Below are 19645 nucleotides of genomic sequence, written 5' to 3'. Positions count from 1 at the left end.
TCTTCTCCTGCTTTGTCTCTGGTCTGTACTTGTGGGCCAGCTTAAGCAGTTGAGTAGCTGTCTGGCGGTCCAAGGCCTGGGTGAACTGGTTAATCGCAGGAGGCACTTTTAGACGTTTATAGAGAATAGCCCTTTGCCGCTGCAACCGGATGTAGCGGGGCCATTTGACAAAGCGGGTGAGGTCCCTTTTGGGCTGGATGTCCTGTCCGATGCCAAAATTCTTGGGCCTCTTCTCGAACAGGGGGTTGACCACCTTCTTGGCCTCCTGCTTCTTCACGACAGCAGGGGCCGGGGCCACCTTCTTCCCCTTCGCCTTCTTCCCTTTCGGCATCTTGGGTTGCTGGAGGAGAGACTCTTTTGAATCTTTAATAGTCTTAGTATTACTGACTCCCACCTCTACCCCCTGGCAGTCCCAGTTGGTTTTTAGTGGGAAAATTTTCCAAGTGTTTGACTTATCTTTTTTAATTTTTAAATTTTTAGTTGAAATATAGTTGACTTTACAATATTAAAGTAGTTTCAGGTGTACAGCATAGTGTTTCAAGAATTATATACCTTACAAAATGCTCACTAAATAAGTATATTGCAACATTATTGACTATATTCCCTATGCTGCACTTTTCATCCTCATGACTTATTTATTTTTTAATTATTTTTTATTATTTTTTTTATTTTATTATGTTATGTATGACTTATTTATTTTTAACTGGAAGTTTGTGCCTCTTAATCCCCTTCACCCATTTGGCCCATCCTTCCTCCCCCCCCCGCCTGTGGCAACCACCAGCTTGTTCTCTATATTTATGAGTCTCTTCTCTCTTTTTTGTTGCTGTTGTTGGTTGTTTGTTTTGTTTTTTTCAGATTTCACATATAAGTGAAATCATACGGTGTTTGTTTTTCTCTGTGTGGCTTATTTCACTCAGTGTAATACCCTCTAGGTTCATCCGTGTGTTCACAAATGGCAATATTTTATCCTTTTTCATGGCTGAGAAGTATTCCATTGTGTGTGTGTGTGTGTGTGTTTACATATAAACACACCACATCTTCTTTATCGACTCATCTATCCATGGACAGTTTGGTTATTTCCATATTTTGACTATTAAAAATCATGCTGCAATAAACATAGGGGTGCATATATCTTTCCCAACTAGTATTTTCATTGACTTCAGGTAAATAACCCAGCAAAGAAATTATTGGATCATATGGTACTTCTATTTTTAGTTTTTTTGAGGAACTGCCATACTGTCTTCCACAGTGGCTGCACCAATTTGCATTCCCACCAACAGTGCACAAGGGTTCAGTTTTCTCCACAGCCTTGCTAATACTTGGTTCTTGTCTTTTTGATACTAGCCATTCTGACTGGTGTGAGGTGATATCTCATGTGGCTTGGATGTGCATTTCCCTAATAATTAGTGATTTTGAATTATCTCACTTTTTAGGAATAGAATAAAAATTAAAACTGTTGCCTTCAACATGCCTACATTCATTTAGCAGCTGGGGTGTGGGGACTTTGCCGTATGTGTGTATGTTCTACTTGACTTCCTGTCTACATTTATCTATTGTAGCAGCATCTACAGTCTCAGGAATGAGGAAGGGGTAAGAGATGGGATTGGAGAATAGATAGGCTGAGTGGAAAAATACAGGCAGGATATCCTCTTTCAGAAGGTCACGTCCCACCATCAAGAGTTGGGGGTTTATGGGATTCTGAAGCCCTCTAATTAAATGGGGGAAGAGGTGCCATCTTTCCCTTTTCTGCTCATCTTCCTCAATCCAAATCCACCCCTCCTTCACTCTAGTTAAATACCACCAATTGCATATTTAAAGTAAAGTACTGAAATGCGAATTTCTGTGGTGAAGTGTGGGATGGCCCGATGACGTCCCTGAAAACCCAAAGCCAATCCCTGTACTCCGAACTCAAGGTTTATATTTAGAAGACAGTGTGGATCCTGTAGTTTCAAAATGCTGTAAACATGTTTGTGTGGTTATTTTTAGCTTTTACAGACTTCAGTGAACTTTCAAGTTGGCAAGTCAGACAGTCAGTTGTCTGTTACCTCAGATGCCAGCACTTTGTGAAAGACTCTGATTGTCTCAAAGGTTTCTTACATATTTAAAGCAGATAAGTGTAAGAAGTTATCTCATGTCAACTGTGTGTGGTGTATCTATGTATGATTCTGCATACTGTACATATTTTTTAAGCTTTTATGAACTGTATCACTTGGGTAACAGTTTTGCTTGGAGTTCAAGACAAGTTGGGTGTTGCCAAATGGAACTGTTATTCCTCTGGCGGAAATAGCTAGTCGTTTTCTCCTTCTCCCAGCCTTTCTCTCCTAGTCCTCAAGCATTAAATCATCATACACAAATCCTTACAGTCACTGTTGTTTTCAACCCATTGTATCTACTTCCTCTTGGTCAAAGGTTATGAGGCTTGAGTGGTGTAGAGGGAGAGATAGAAATTGGACAGAAAAAAGAAAGCTGGGCTCATTTTAGGGACGGCACACCATAGAATGGGCAAGACAGCACTGAATTGTTGAAAACAAAAAGTAGTAAATGATCAACAGCTTTTCTTGTATGATGAGATCCTTATCTGCCTGTTACATGAATGAAAATGAGATTGCACTCCAAGAATGCTGCCTTAGGAAAGAGTGACACCCCCCTCTGCCGTGGCGGGGAAGGGGGAGGGGAGGTCAGCACCAGCACCAGCACTGGTCTGAGTCTTGCACGTTTGCAGAGATCTTCTTGATTTCATTATCTGTGGAGTAATTTTTATACATGTTCAACTTTGTAGTTAGTTCCCCTCTTTGCATGAGGTTATTCTTCCTTGCATCTTGAACTTAATGTGTTTTATAGTCGCTGACTCCAAAATGCGTAATTTATCTATTTGGAAGTGTCATTCTAAGGAAAACTTTCAGTGCCACATTTCCTTTGTTCTGGAAGCTTTGGTGTGAGTTTTATGTTTAGAAGAAAATTGTACTAAGCGTTATTTTGGCTTATTATGTATAAATGTAATTATGGAAATTTGAAATTTGTTTTTGTAACACTTCAGTGCTTTTCCTCTAGTTCTTAATGTTGCTTTTGAACCATGATCCAAGTCTCAGTGTATCCGTGTTTTACTTTATTGTGAATTGTGAATGTTCAGTAAGAAACACAGAACAGAAAATGAGAACATTTTTCATATGTTTTGCTGGAAACTCAAAACACTAGCTCTGTTCCAGCATTAATTATTTTGGATTGGATAGCAGAACAAGAAATAGAGTTTAGAAATTTGTCGGGTTTACGGAAGATAATTTTTTTAAATTCCAGATTATTATTGGTATTCCATTTTTTAAAAATCTCTATTGAAGCAAGCATGTTCTTTTCCAAATAATAATAACAACAACAACATAGATGGTATGCATTTGTGGGCCAAAGTTAGTTTGTGAAACACAGTGAAATCAGGAAGTCGGTCCACATCATCGTTCCCTCCCTAGGCACTGCCGCTTACAGTCGCGCTCTCCAACTCTTCGTGGGTCTTATTTGGAGCTGTGAGCCTCTTCAGCAACTGGTATTGCCTGTCTCTCAAGTCAAGAAGTGGACTTTAAAACTGCCCTGTCCATGTAATAGTTACCAGCCCCAGGTGACTGAATTAAATAAATTAGAAAACGAGTTCCTCAGTTGCGCCAGCCACTCTTCAAGTTTCCTATGGCGACATGTGGCTGGTAGTGCTGGGCTGGGCCGTGTAGTCATTTCCCGAGTTGCGGAAAGTTCTGTTGGACAGCACTTCTCTAGACTGCAATTAGAATTTGTATCTGTGCTGGAGAATCTTGTGACTTTAAGGTATGATACCAGCTTCCTACCACTTAAACAATAACATGTAAGTGAAATTCTCACATCTTACTCTTCAGTTAAATGTGTACATTGACATCATACTTCATAGCATATGGCAGTCTGCCCATATTCTCTCTTATGACATTGCATTCTACCCTCAGGCACTGGAACAGCGTTTTACACAGGCATACACATGTGCAACAATTTTGAGTATGTGTACAAGTGTGTGTGTAGGGACTATAACTATGTATATATAATTAAATATACTAACACAAATACTATTTCATAACTAAAATATGTAGATGTCCTCATACCGTAGGCACTGTCTAAAGTTGTAGTTTCCTAAGTTTCATACATTGGCGTGGTTTCATATTGAGTTATTTCTTGATTAAGTTGGTTTCACTTTTTGTTCACTGAACCTTGTGGAGGAGATTTGATAGGATTTATGGCTGAACTCTTCCAGAGTAAGAAGGCCCACTGTTGCTTTGGTGTATCATCCATTTATGTGGAGACTAAGTGGGCAACAGAGACAGCATCATCGGGGTCACCAGGAGACATTGTCCATTTGTTCAGGTAACAGTTCTCACACCTTTTAGGCCACCGGGTCCTTGCATGCTGTGCACTATGCCAAGCACTTGAGGAGTAAGACAGAGTCTTAGGGAGGAAAGCAGCTGTACAAAGGACTGATTGACATGCAAGAGGAGGGTTCTCTGATAGAAGTTTGTCCAAGGTGCTGGGGACACCCTGGAGTGGTCAGCTCTACCTGGCACAGATAACAGGTAGAACAATAGAAAGTGTTACCAGTATTCTTTCACACCAGTTTCCAGTTACTCCAAACAGAAAAGTTCCTTGCCCACATCTCTCAGTATTTTGGAAATTTTGTAAACCGTGGGGGAAATGTTTTAAAAATGCCGTTCAAAAGCATCCTTTTAATGACTTTGTAAGATTCTGTATGGAGATGTATCCTAACTTATTTACTCGGTTCCCTTCTGTCACCAGCCTTACCACTCTGCTCAGGACAGAGGGGTTTCCCAAGATGTGGAACTTTCAGTTTTCTAAAACAGGAATGGTCCTGGGAAAACTGGAATGATTGGTCACTCTCCCTATTGTCAAATATTTAGATTGCTTCAATTATTTACTCATATAAACAGTACTATGTTACTATTCCGATGCCTAAGTATTTAGCTGCACTCTTGCATTATTTCCTTAGATGAGATTCCTAGAAATGGAATGAATGGCTCAGTGACTCTGGACATGTTTGGAGCTCATGGTAACTCCTACAGCCCTTTATTGTATTTTTGCCATTTTTCAGCCACATTGGTAAAAATCTGCCTGAACGTTTTGTGCTGCCTTTGCTTCCACAGGCTCTTAGGGAGATATGCAGAAAACAGAGATAGGAACATACTAGCTTGGCTACCATTCTGAATCTCTCACTGGCCAAATTACATATGACTCCAACTACCTTTCCTTTTTTTTTTTTTTTTTTTATCACCTTTTATTGTCTCATTTTATTTCACATAAATATTTCTTGAAATTCAATTACACGTAACAAGTATTTATTGCCTACTCTGTGTTGAGTTTCATGCTGGACAAAAAATGGCAGAATATCAAGTAAATAGAAGATACTGTCCCAATTCACTGTTAGAGCACAAGAGTACTAATTATTACAACGCAGTCCAACTACCTTTGTCTAGGCAAAGCTGAAGTCTGATTCCAAAAGAGAGTGGACTCCCTGAGCCCATTCACCTACAACCACACCCTGACGTGAGTCCCTGACTCTCAGGGCACAGTGTAGAAATAAAAGCATGAGATCAGAGGAAACCCAAGGCTGGCTGTCTTTCTTCCCAGTCCAGCTTCAGCTATACATCACCCCAGGCCTCCACCCCCTGTCACTCAGGATGTTGCAGACTTCTCTTGGATCCACTGCTAGCCAGGCTCTTGCCTCTTTCAGCCTCCCTCTGCTTAGGGTAAGGAAGCCATGAAAACCCCCCAAGTTAGAGTGTGTCCCCGCAGCCCTGACAGTTGGGAATATGATGAGATACATGAACTAGCATTCACAAGTAAAAATATATTCAACCTGCCCCACAGTGCAGCATTGAGAGTTCATGCCATGAGGTGACCTACTTTCCTGTGGAACTTCAGTAACTAAATTTCCCTGGTTGGGGTCCAAAGTCTCATACCAAACTTCTTTGTAGTAAGAAGTGTTGAAGTGTTGTTCTATTTCAGGCCTTCTTAACATGTGCCCCAGGGGTCCTGTGAACCCCTGAAACTGTGTACAATGTAATTTATGTGCCTTTTTCTAAGAAAAAGTTACATTGCTTTTATCAGATTCTCAAAGTGGTCTATGACCCAGAAAAGGTGTAACACAACTGCTTTGTGTACATTAAATACTCAGAAGTTTCTGCTGTTACTTCTTTCGTTTGTTTTATGTAGGACTTACGCCACGGCTTTGAGGTAGGCATCCGTTTAACAATGATTTCAACAAGTAAATTATATGAACTTTTAGTTAATAAGTTAAAATTCCCTGATTTTTTTTTTCCTTCAGGTATTTACTTCTGAGTTAAATTTGATTTTTTTTTTTTTTTGGTTAATTTTGCTATTAGGAAGTTGTTTCAGGTCCAGCTAATTTGTTTTTGTCCAGGCAATATATGTAAACTATTAAAAGGTTTGTGGAACAGTTGTTAGCCTACATCTAGGCATTGTTCTACATTATTTTTGGTGTATTCTTTTGTTTATATTACTAAGCTAAAGTTAGCACAGATAGCACCAGGCTAGAAAATGGTGACAATAGTTTGAAAACAGGAAATTTTAGGCTTGTGTGTGTTTGGAACAGATGATCATAATGATAGAGCCAGTGGAGTGGAAACTTCCACCGAGCCTGTTTTTTCCTTATTTTGCTCTATGAGAAAAGATGGTGCTTCCTGGAAAACAACTCAAGTCTTTTAAAGCAAATGGTTTTCTTTTGTCCCCGTTTCATGGCTAATTTGTTTTTCTTTATTTTATTTACCCTGGTTGTATTATTATGGAAATTTAATACTTTTTAATAGGTAAAGTAATTCCCAAAGTGTTTATTTAGATATTTAATATTTAGATATTTAGTATATTACCATTTACTGACATGGTTTTTAAAGAAAATTAAAATAATATGAATATTATAGCCACCAAATTTTATGGGAAGTCTTTTAAGCGCTCCCAACTTGCCTTTTTTTTTTAACCCCCTAAATTCCAGTCTTTAAAACAAAGTAGTTCTACTTTGTCTAAGCTATTTCCTGACTAAGACTCCTTCCAGATGTATCCTGGAATTCTATATTTAAAAGAAAGACTAAATTCATTCACTAATTTCAGAGTAAGAAGAAGAGTATACATTTCCATACATACATAAACTTTTTTGTTTCGTGTACATCGTTCCTAAATTTTTAAATATTAATAGACTTTCTTTTTTAGAGCATTTTTAGTCATAAGCTTTTTAAGCATGTTATATATTTTTTTAATTATAGAAGTAATAAATGGAAGCTCCTTGAAAAAAATCAGACTATACAGAAGTATATAAAATAAAATTAGGAAACTTGTCTGACCTTCCCATCCCTATTTCTGGAATTACCACAGTGAAGGATTCCAATGTGTCTCCTTCCAGACATGTTATCTAAACGTAGTTTGTGTGTACAAACACACATTCATTTCAGGCAAATGGGAATTGTACTGTATGTATAATTCTGCAAGTTGCTCTTTCTTTTCATTTGACATTATGGGCATTTTTTCATATATAGATCTATGTTTTAAGTGTTTTACATCGATTTGTTACTGTATAGGTGTTTTATCATTTATTTAACTTAACCATTACCCTGGTGAAGAAATTTAGATTAAAACCTGTCTTACTAGACCCCTGGGTGGCTTATTCAGTTAAGCATCTGCCTTTGGCTCAGGTCATGATCACAGTGTCCCGGGATCGAGTCCGCGGGCTCCTTGCTCAGCGGGGCGCCTGCTTCTCCCTCTGCCCCCCCCCCCCCGCCCCACTCATGCTCACTTGCTCTCTCTCTCAAATAAATAAATAAAACCGTTTTTTAAAAAAACTGTCTTATTAAAAATGGCATTTTCATCTTATGAAACACATATCTTCGTAACATTTTACAGATTTCGGCGATCATACATAAATTTTGAATTCTACCAAAGAATTCATGGTAACGATCTTTTTTCCTTAACCATCAGTAGCCTTTTAAGAGATTTCAAATAAGAAAGTTTCACTGTCCTTTCTTTCCCAGTTTGCAAGGATGATAGAGGGTTAGTAAAATTACAGCGGTGATGTTTCTTGGGCAGTTGGCTCAAGAATGTAGAGAGTGCTGTTCTTTAGTTTATCCGGTCAAGGCAAACTTTGTTAGGGTTCGACAACGATGAGGGACCAAATGCAGTCATCAGAGTTCTTTCGGAAGTGCTGTAAGAGAATGAGCTTGTTAATGGGCTGCTTGGGACCCATGTGCTGAGAGTTCAAAGGAATGTAGCTGGGAGGTCCCTTAACTAGGGGGGAGTTGAGGAAAGCTTCAGAGAAGAGGCCTTGAGGAATGAGTAGGAGCTCATTGGGCGAGAGAGATAGGGTGTGTTAGACTCAAAACAACAGAGCGTGGGTGTTTGGTGCAGTCGTCTGTGGAGGTGAAAGGTCAGAGAGGTGAGCGGCAGGTAAGTATGATTTAAGAGAACCCTGTATGCCATTCTATGAAAGGAGTTTGAACTTCACCCTCGTAACAACTTTGGACTCCTTTTTTCTTTCCCCGAGATCTTCTCCACTCAGTTCACTGACTCTCTGCAGTCCTTCTGGTGAATGGAAAACTTCAAAAGCATCCCATCAAGGCTTTGAGGGCTTCACAACGTGTAAAGTGCTGTTGCAGATACAGAAAAATTAAAGGAATGGTCTTGGCTTTCAAGGAACTTGATGTCTAGTTGGGGAAATAATTATAAGCATTGGGAACATTTGGAAATGTATGTAGTAAAATAACAGATGGTTCCACACTGTCCCATAGCGATGCAAGAGACATTTCAGAGCAGTAACTGCTGTGTTGCCAAGAGTCCAGACGGAAGGTGTGGAGAGGAAAGGGGAAGGTTTGGACAGAATCTTAAAGAACTAAGGATTAGGTTTCCAGTAGTAGAGAGGAGTTCAAACATTTGCCGGTGGGATAAATATTGTGAACAAAAACAAGGAGGGAGATACATTTAACCTCACTGGCAACAGTAGAAGGCATGAGGAATTAGATAGATACAAGCTTAAAAGGATCTCTGATTGTTTCTGAAATTCTGTTTCATTGAGCAACCTAATTCTGCCTGTTGATTGGGCCAGTGGTTCTCAGCCTAGGCGGTACGTTAGAATCATCTGTTGAGCATTTAAAACTACCTATGCCCGTGCTAGGGCTAATGCCCCAGGCCGACTGTCTATCAGAGATGGGGCCCCAGGCATCAGGGTTGTTTTTTTTTTTTTAAGTAAAATTCTCCAGATATTTCTTATGAGCTGTTAGAGTTGAGAATCACTGGACCACCTTGACCTCTTTTTTTTAAGCCCACCCATATATTGGTTATTTCTTTAGTAATCAATTCTTCCAGTAAAGGATTCAGGAAAGGGATTAAGGAGTCTTGGCGAGCATTACGGCGGGCATGTTCTCTATCGGTGATACACAGAGAAGTCAGAAAACGGCAGCACAGCAGTTACAGTGTTTTTCTTTAAAACAGAGCCCATTTGCCATTTTAGGCCAATTAGGCATATTTTGTGAGTTTATTAATATTCTTGCAGGTAATGGTTTGAGGCTCATCTGGATTGAGATTTTTTTTCTTCCCACCAGATAATGGAGCTCCAGCTGTAGTCTCTAGCCAGTGTGTACATACCCATACTCAGTAGGGTGTATGATAAACCTATCTTAAGACCTCGCTTCAATGGGACAAGACTGTTTTCAGTTTAACTTACGTAATTTGCTTAAGTACAGAAAGTATTTAAAAGAACAATTCCTTTAAAATGAAGTTTAAAAATACCTCCCATATCTGTAGAATTTTTAAAACAAATTAGTTTATGGCTTATACACCTCTATCTTGCCTGAGTTCCCCATTTACAAATGGGTGGGGCAGAATGCAGTTATATCATTATCCCCATAATGCATAAGATAATGTGAGAGCTTCCCTGTTTTTATCCTTGCCTCCTTTGACTGGCATATTCAGCAGATGTAGACTGAGCACCTCCTTAGGGCTGGGCAGTGGGAAAAGAAAGATGAAGGTGAAAAAATACGGTTCCAGCTCTCAAGAAACTTACTTGTAGAAATGTCAAACATCATAACTAGCATCAGGGTGGAAATGGGGAGCGTGCAGGGGCCCATTCAGGGATGGTGCCCTGAAGGGGTCTGAGCTGAGTCTAGGGGGGTAGATTTTGTGTCATAGGGCAGCATGTGTCAGGCCAGAGGCAGGGGAGAATCAGAGTGTTAGGGGGACTGCAATCACTTCTGATGTGGTTGGAAGGCAGAGAGGCAAGAAGTGAGGCTGGAGAGAAAGGAGAGGCTTGGAGGGCCCTGTGTGCCCTGCCTGCCAGATTTGGGCTCTATCCTGCAGGCAGTCACTGGATACAGGGAATGGGTAAATGGCCGTACAAATACTCCAAGCATTATGGATATTTAGTTTGGCATCTCATCTAAATATATTCCATTGGGATCCATGGACTGTGTAGGCTCTTCTCTTTGGATGTTAATGTAGTAGCCAAAGTTACTCTTAAAACCCTGAGACAAGACACTGGGACTAGAGGAGGGTGCTTTTAAGCTACTTCAAAATGCAGACCTAATGATGAAGTCTTATTACTGCATCATTTGTTCAACTTAAAATTGAAATGAGTATTGCATATAAAAAAGACAACAAAGTAAATTTGCGTAGTTCCTCTCAAGCAAACCTGCTTGTAATGGAAGTCCAGTAGTGAAAATGATTTTTCACATGAATTTTGTGTAAAATTGCTTTGAGTATTTGGTTTTGAAGGTTTCTAGAAAACTTGTCCTTTTTTGTCTGTTACTGCTGCAGGATTGGTGAGGCAATGTCCAGCTTTCTCTGGGGCTACCAAGGCAGCAAGGATAAAAATAGGGCAAACTTTAAGAATCCCAGATATTTTCAGATAACAAAGACTGATTTATGTGGGCCCATTTTGCGCTCTGACAAAACATAGAGAAGCTTTTGTGCTGTGATTAGCAGGGGTGCTGATGTCAGTTCTCTTGTCGAGCATCAAGCTTTATTCTGTGGCTAAATTGTGCTTTGTACCATAATCCAGAGAACCTTTGTATCTGCCTTATTAAAGTGTGTAGTTTATGTAATTGCTTTTGTTTTCCAGTTTAATCTGTGCCAGATTCGATGAGAGTGACTCATTTTGTGACTGAGACAAACATTCACATTTGGACCATGTTAAAAATAAATAAGTGGCAGGTGCTGTTGGCTAAAGTCTGTGTTTTAATGTTGTAATTTCCTGCTGTAAGGGTTCCTCTCTTATCCTCTGTAATCGCTAGTGCAACCTATCTACTGCACCCTGATTGATTGCTACTCATTTCTTGGCTATTTATTTTAGTTTCCAAGAGCCTTTTAAGTTTGAACAATATCATTTCATCAGAGAAGCAAAGAAATGGCAAGGGGGCCACAGTTAACTGGAAGGCAAAGAGTGACACATAAGCCGTAGCAGAAGGACACCTTCCTTCTTTTCTTTTTCCCAAGGTGTTTTGTGCATGTGTTTTGGTAAAGCTGTCTTAGTTATGTTTATTTTATTATGCATATGTTCAGTATTGGAGCTCTTTTTCTCAAGTGGAAGAGTTTTTGAAAGCACGCCTTTCTATTCAACGTGGCCCATCTATCTAATCTAATATTCTCAAAATTTTACAACTGTAGAGTCTTCGGGGAATTCTCTTTATTGTACAAATATTTCTAGGTACCAGACGCTGTGCTATGCATTGAGTATGTAATGACAAATTGTCACTGTCTTCATGGACTTTACAGTCTGCTGAGGGAGTTAGGTGTTAAATAAATACAAAGAAAATTTAAATTTCAAAATGACAATAATCACTACATAGGTAATAAAGTGTATTACATAGGCAATAAGATCCTGAAATTGTGCCCTACTTTACATTAGGGGCCACTGGGAAGCGAAGGCCTAGAAGGTCAGAGTCAGCCTGCCGAAGACAAGGAAAGAACATACTAGACTCAGGAAATGGCATGTGTAAAGTCTCTGCGGCAGGAAACAGTTTGGCATCCTATTAACTGTATTATTAGAAGAGAGAAGTGACAATTGATAAGCCTAACTGTACTAAGAAGATTATAGATGAACTATAGGAGCACAGCAGTATGGTACTGTTTAGCATAGGGGCAAATGATCCTCCATACAGTTCAGTAGCCTTTGAGAGCTTCCCTAAAAGTGCAGAATAGAGATTGATGCCTGTAATACTAAGTGAGTCACTGGGGACTGGATGAATTATGTTCAATGAATTATGTAGTAAGGCATTTTAGAAAGATTTCCATACAAGACATTAAAGTTTTAAAAAGTCATTTCTGTATTTAAAGACAGAACCTTCACTATCTGGAGAAATCACTTACTAAAAGATAGGATTCCTCGATGGCCCTAGATAAATGATATAATACTGTATTTTCTTTTCTCCTTACTTCTCTATTACTTTTGCAAGCTTCCTGCTTGATAGGGAGGTATCCATAGAAGCATAACTTTACTAAGAGATGTTATTTATTTATTTTGAAGTAAATAGATGTCTTATGTGGTAACTAAATGGATTTTTGTAATCCAGAAACCAGTGCTGAATTTATGTGAATTAACACATCATGATTTTTCAGTGTTCTCTAATGCATGTGTAAGAACTCCCCACTGCCTTCTCCTTCTGGACACCACTAATTATTTACTCTTTACTTGGAGCTGTAGTCAGACTGGGATGTTAATTTAAAACCTTGATGACATTAAAGAACTACATAATATTTTTAGGCCTTTGTGATATTTCTACCAATATTGTTGAAGAGGATTGCACCCAGGTTTTCCAGGAAGGAATGTTTCTCCATTAAGCGATAGTTCTGCAGATACTTTGCCGGGTTTGCTATATTCTCAAATATTTTCATGTATGGTAAATGTTTTCTTCATTATTAGTCAACTCCTTGAGAGTAGCATCATGAATTACCTACTTGTATTTCTTCCTACAGGTGTTTACAATATAATCAATAATTTACTGACTGGTTAACTCGTTGATTTACCTTTTAGTGTATCTATATTTCCTTGAATGGATACAATTTAAAGAATCTATTAAATATTAAACCTAAAGTTATCACCCAAGTTAATTCAGTTATGGGTGCAGTTGTCCAGGTTAGTAAAGAGGAAGACCTTCAGAGAGGAGTAAGATTTTGTATTGTTTCTGGGCAGAGTTGTTGGTTTTAAAGACAGCTGAAGCTGACTGTTTCAGTCATTTGGTTCTGCTTTTATTATTTAACCAGTGTAGATTTCAGGGAGAGTAATAGTACAAGAATTTAAGGTTTCTTCAGGCATAGCATCATATTCAAAATTTACCAAAGCTTGTGGAGAGAATACATTCTGTGAGTACATATCCAGATTGCCAATATATGTTTGTTGGGAAGAGAAGGAGAAAGGGAAAGGAGAAGGAAGATTGCAACCTATAGTCAAAGAATACAGATCTTACCCCTGTGGTCTTTGAACAATAGACTGACCAGAAGAAAGACACAGTCCATTTCTTTGCTTGCTTTTCTTTTCTTTTTTTTTTTAAAGATTTTATTTATTTATTTGACAGAGAGAGCGAGAGAGGGAACACAAGCAGGGGGAGTGGTAGAGGGAGAAGCAGGCTCTCCGCCGAGCAGGGAGCCCGATGCGGGACTCGATCCCAGGACCCTGGGATCATAACCTGAGCCGAAGGCAAATGCTTAATGACTGAGCTACCCAGGCGCCCCTCTTTGCTTGCTTTTCAAGTGAGAAATCGGGAAAGCTTCTGAACCCTTCCCCCCCCAACTCCTTGCAACCCCCCACACACACACACACACAAAAGAGAGAGAGAAATCTATAGCTTAAAATACAAAGGAGTCTTTTGAAGCATCTTTATGTATTCTTTATGGCATGATATTAAGGCATGAAAAAACATTGCTTTTTTTTAATGCGGTAAGATATACCTAACATAAAATTTACCATTTTAACCATTTTCAAGTGTACAGTTTCAGTGGCATGAAGTACATTCACTTTGTTTTGCAGCCATCACCACTGTCCATCTCCAGAACTGTCCATCTTCCTAAAACTGTACCCACTAAACACTAACTCCTTATCCCTGCCTTCCAGCCACTGGCAACTACCATTCTGCGTTTTGTCTCTATGAATTTGATTACCAGTAGGTACCTTATATAAGTGGAGTTATACAGTTTTTTGTCCTTTAGTGACTGGCTTTTTTCACTTAGCATCACGTCTCAAGATTCATCCATGTTATGGCATGTGTCAGATTTTTATTCCCTTTTAAGACTAAATAATATCCCATTATGTGTGTTGTGTATACCACATTTTATTCATTTCTTCATTCAGCAGTGGACACTTGGGCTGCTTCTACCTTTCGACTGCTGTGGATAATGCTACTATAAACATGGGTGTACAAATACCTGTTTGAGACCTGGCTTTCAATTCTCTTGGATATTTATTCACAACTGAAATCTTTGGAGGAACTGCCATACCGTTTTCCATACCAGTTACATCATTTTGCATTCCCATCAGCAATGCACAATGGTTCCAATTTCTGCCATCGTGGCCAACACTTGTTATTTTCTGCTTTTTTGATAACAGACATTCTAATGTGTATGAAGTTGTGTCTCATTGTGGGTTTGATTTCCATTTCTCTAAATGATAATGATGTTGAGCATCTTTTCATGTGCTTACTGGTCATTTACATATCTTTGGAGAATCTGTTCAAGTCCTTTGCCCATTTTTAAATTGGGTTATTTTTGTTGTTATCGAGTTGTAGGATTCTTTATATATTCTAGACGTTAATCTTTTATCAGATAAATTATTTGCAGATATTTTATTCTATGAGTTGGCTTTTCACTCTATTGATCGAGTCTTTCAGTGTGTAAATTTTAAATTTTGATGTATACCTATATTTTTGTGTGTTTCTTCTGCACCCTTAGTGTCATATCCAGTAGATCATTGCCAAATCTGATGTTATGAAGCTTTTCCCTGTTTTCTCTTAAGAGTTTTATAGTCTTAGCTCCTACGTTTAGGTCTTTGATGCATTTTGAGTTAATTTCTGTATGATGTAAAGAGTCCCAAATCCATTCTTTTGCATGTGGATACCCAGTTTTCCTGGTTCCATTTGTTGAAACCATTGCTTTTTTATATTTAGTAAAAACTACGTCTTCCTTGTTGTCTTGATATTACATATCAGTGTAATATCTTCTGATAACAATCAGTATCTTCTAGTCTCCTATTAGAAGGTCTAATAGAACATAATAAATATGTATATATAGACATATTATTAAGTTAATTGAGGCATCAGTAAATTTTGCTGGAGCGGTAGATTATTCTGTGGAAACAAAACATGTATGTGACTTTCTCTAGACATTACATTTGTAAAATTGGTTTGATAAGTGTGCACTTTCTTGAAAAATTTCTGTCAAATTAATACTAGATGGATATTTTTGTTTTGTTCCCAGGCATGGAAGAGGAGATGGTTTGTGTTACGCAGTGGTCGCTTAACTGGAGATCCAGATGTCTTGGAATATTACAAAAATGATCATGCCAAGAAGCCTATCCGTATTATTGATTTAAACTTATGTCAGCAAGTTGATGCTGGATTGACGTTTAACAAAAAAGAGTTTGAAAACAGCTACATTTTTGATATCAACACCATTGACCGAATATTCTACTTGGTAGCAGACAGTGAGGAAGAGATGAATAAGTGGGTTCGTTGTATTTGTGACATCTGTGGGTTTAATCCTACAGAAGAAGGTAAGCTCAAGATTTTATTATTCCACCTGAGTTCTCCTTTATTACTGCATTTTTAGAACTGTTATAAAATTCTTTATTATTTCAATTACACAATATAATATTGTTTACCTTTTTATAATAGCTAACAAACAACATTTGGAAAAAAAGCACTAAAGTCTTTAATCATTTTGGGGAGAAATTTTTTCTAGGTTTTAGGGGAGACTTAGCCATTGTGGGACCGTGTCTAAATAAATGTCTTGAAAAAAGGTGACAAGAAGACATACTTATTTAAGAGCATTTCTTGCGTCTGTATATATCAAATTGAACCTTATAGCACTGCTGATATTTGACTTTTTCACCTATTAAAAGCATCATTTTCATGTGACTCAATTCTTTAGATGTTATCTTAAAAACTCTATTGGATTATGAAGTTAGGAAATAGCCAAGACGATTATCAATACCTATGAAAAGCAAATGACAATCAGTCACAAAACATGATGAACAAGTAACAAATGAGTTTGCTTAACACAGAGGTCCTAAAAAGAGCAAGGAGGGAGAGGAGGCTCAAGGTTTGGATAAGCGTAGTGAAAAAAAGCTTCTCAGGTAAACTCTAGGCTTTTGAAGGAAGTAGTATTTCTACATAAGTGAAAAAAAGGGATACAAAACCCTCTAGACTTAGGGGCAAGGGAGAGAAATGACCTGGAGGTGGAACAGCATTCCACGTGACTGGAGCAGGGGGCTGTGAATGATAAAGGCAGGGGGAGAGTTGCTTGAGGAGCTGAGATTTGGAGTGCCTGTCCTGGGAAGAGCTGAGTGGGTAGAGGTCTCATGAAGAATTTTACAGGTGGAATTCCTCTTCAGGTGCTTTTATATAGCTTTCCTGACCACTTAGTCCCTGTCCACTTCTCTACTTCTCTTCCATTTATAACAAACACCTATCTAGGGGACTCCAACACACATTTAGGTTCGTAAAGCCGAAAATCAGAAATAAAGGCGGTCTGAGGTCTTTGTACCTTACCGTCTTCATGGTTATACTCACGTTTACGGTGTGCATTTCCAAATATCTATATTTAGGAGTGCCGGAGGTTTGGTGAGGGCTGGAAAAATTGCATCAACAGTCAACATCAAGTTTTGGATTGAAGTGAAAGAGCAATCATCTCTAATTAGCTCAGGTCAGCCTGCTGCTTCCTTTCTGGCCAGTCAGCGGCCCACAAGAAGAAGCCTTCCAGGACTGGGATTGGCCCAGCGGGGCGGGGAAACCCCTTGGCGAGGGAATCCACAATCCTGAGGGGCAGCACTGAGACAGGAAAGGAGGCATCCAGTTTAGACAGGAGGTGGCTAATGAGCTAGAGCTTTTCAACAGAACTCTAGTGATTAAAAGCCTCAAGAAATTGTTTCACATGTGGAATTAAGGCTTTGGTGGTTTTTGTCAAGTACTAAATATGTTCACATTTTAAGTGGTTGTGGGGGTATTACTTCTAACTCCAGTTAAACTCCTTTCTTTTCTTCTTGCATATATAGTCTATATTTGAGTACAGTGGAGGATTTTAAAGTTAAAGTCACAAATGAGATAGGTCTCTAGTGGTTACTTAACGACCACTCAGTAATGATAATTTTTGGATTAAAATACTACATTAGGCTCATGATGTAATGGATTTTCAGTTAAAATAATTTAAGTCATTGTATACTCTTTGGGTTGATGATGTTCTTTTGCCTGCTACCGTTTCAGTTTAGAATTTGTTTTTAGTGACATAAAAAGTAGACTTCTGTCCTCATCGGTTGCCTGTATCGATTCTGTTGATCTGAAAGACTGAGTAGTAGGTGTTCTTCCATCTCTCTTTGTTTTCTATATAATTCTCCTAAATATAATTAACAAAGGAAATGAGATACCCTCCTAGAGGAGATACATTCTTCAGTCAAGGAATGGTATAATTTTTGGAAGCCCATTCAGGGGTGGGTAGAGTTGAGGACCCCCCCCCAATAAGAATTTCGAATGCACAAGTATCTGAGATTAACTTTGCAAGTTTCAAGGCATAAAGTCTGGTCCATTTGTCCACCTTAAGATGACTCTCATCATCTGAGAGTTTGATGAACACCCAGTCATCTCTGGAAAGAAGGAAAGTTTTGTTTGCTTTAGAAAATTGATTCATTAATTTACCAAATTATTGAATTTGCCAACACTCAACTAAACTTTGGACATTCGTTTAACCTACGTATTATTAGGTGACAGGGAGACCGATGCCAAACATTATAGACATGGAACTGAGTGAGCATCTAGTGGGGAAGGAGTCATACCCATAATAATTCATTACAGTTGGTGAGCACAAGATACATAATATACGTGTGTGTATGTGTGTGTATATACATATACACACACCCATATATGTATGTATATATATACATATATATGTGTATATATATGGTGTATAATCATACTTTACAATGCATTAAAGTATGATTATGTGCATATATTAAAGTATGATACTGTAAGACTATGTTAATACAGTTCTTGCCCTCATAGAGCTTATAGTCAGTCTAATAGACACAGGCAAATACTCTAGGAATAAGTGTCCTGGTAAAGAAGAAATAACACAGATAGCAGCTAATTTAAGAAGGTGAGGAAAAGTCTAGGTAGTTTTAAATGGTTCTGTGACTGCAGCTGATAATGTACTAAGAAGTTTATTTTGTACTTAGTGGAACATTTTCATTGATACTGGTGGTCAGAATCAGTCACAATGTCTATTTTTCACTTTATAAACTTAGTAATATAGGGAGGAGGACAAACTCCCAAATCCTTTTAAAACAGATAAAGTATATTTGCCTTGAATGAAACTCTCAACTTGTGAATGTTCTATCTTCACAATATCAATAAAGGGAGAGGTTGTAAGAAAACTAATAGTATTATTAGTCAAATTTGATATATGTAATGAGTTGGTTACCAACAACAGCTGTGCTAATCATAACTCATTTTTTATCGCTTCATTAAAACAAGCCACTAGGACTTCAGTTAGCCAGTGCTTTCTAAATGTAGTTTACGAGCTATATCTAAACACAACTGCATTTGTTTTTTAAATTCTACAATATAGATTTTTTACAAGTTCATCCTGGCCTTCTCCCCAATAGCTACAATCAGAAATGTCTTACTCTGATGTTGAAGACTTGAGCTTCTCATAAATCATAAAGTTGTAAATAAATCAGTAAGTCCTAAATCAGTGAAAGATGAACAGTCCTTCATTGTGTAGTATCAAGGGGCCACAAAAATATTTTACTCTATAACTTTGATTTTTCATGCATAGTAGCAAAACTGCAAAAAGGCTTTAAAGTTAACCACTGTATTTTCTCTATTCATTTGTAGTAGCTGACTTTGCTAGATGCCTTTTAAAAAAAATCCACACATTTAAAGATTTGTACCAAATTCTGAACTGCAGAGAACTGCTATTATCCTTTGTGATCATGTTTGTACAGTTTAATATGACAAGATAAATATCAAAATGTCTGAGTTCTTCCATTTACTTTACCACCTGCTTTATATTCTCTTGCTTCCAAATAGATCTTCCCACCAATCACTAAATAATAGATGTTTTGTTTTTACCTAGATCTGTCCCCGGAGCCCTGTGCTGTTCCCATTTCAGAGTTGAGTATGCTCTCACTCTTGGCTTAAAACTAATGACACGAAACCATTTTTCACTCTACTCGTGTCAGGCTAGATGTGGGAAGAAATATCCTATGCTTGGATAGTACAGTCTGAGAAAATAACTATCCACAGTCCCTAGGAGAATAACTAGTTTTTGCTGAAAACAAAAGGAAAGGGGAAAAATCTGACCTGTGTTTTGATTCCAGGAACCTCCCAAAATATCGTTACCATGTTATTTCCGCTGCCCCAGGTGACCA

General features: G+C 38.2%; 1 protein-coding gene and 1 long non-coding RNA gene across 6 annotated transcripts in view; one reads left to right on the top strand and one right to left on the bottom strand.

Annotated features, from left to right (window-relative positions):
• GAB1 (GRB2 associated binding protein 1) overlaps window positions 1-19645 on the top strand; it is a 125203-nt gene that overhangs the window by 63866 nt on the left and 41692 nt on the right. For all 5 annotated transcript variants that reach the window (XM_031029851.2, XM_031029854.2, XM_006734924.3 and 2 more), the window contains one exon: window positions 15481-15775. In XM_031029851.2, the coding sequence (XP_030885711.1) occupies window positions 15481-15775 (295 nt within the window). The remainder of the gene's footprint in view (window positions 1-15480; window positions 15776-19645) is intronic.
• On the bottom strand, window positions 7879-16881 carry LOC145720104 (uncharacterized). The gene is made up of 3 exons (XR_014142839.1): window positions 16794-16881; window positions 8528-8669; window positions 7879-8227 (listed from the first exon to the last, which is right to left on the bottom strand). It is a non-coding gene; the product is annotated as an uncharacterized LOC145720104 (long non-coding RNA).

The sequence above is a fragment of the Leptonychotes weddellii genome, chromosome 2, assembly GCF_054177405.1.
Source record: "Leptonychotes weddellii isolate Sample4059 chromosome 2, ASM5417740v2, whole genome shotgun sequence".
NCBI lineage: Eukaryota > Metazoa > Chordata > Mammalia > Carnivora > Phocidae > Leptonychotes > Leptonychotes weddellii.
Note: the sequence above shows the minus strand (reverse complement) of the source record. Positions and strands in the feature narration are given on the sequence as shown.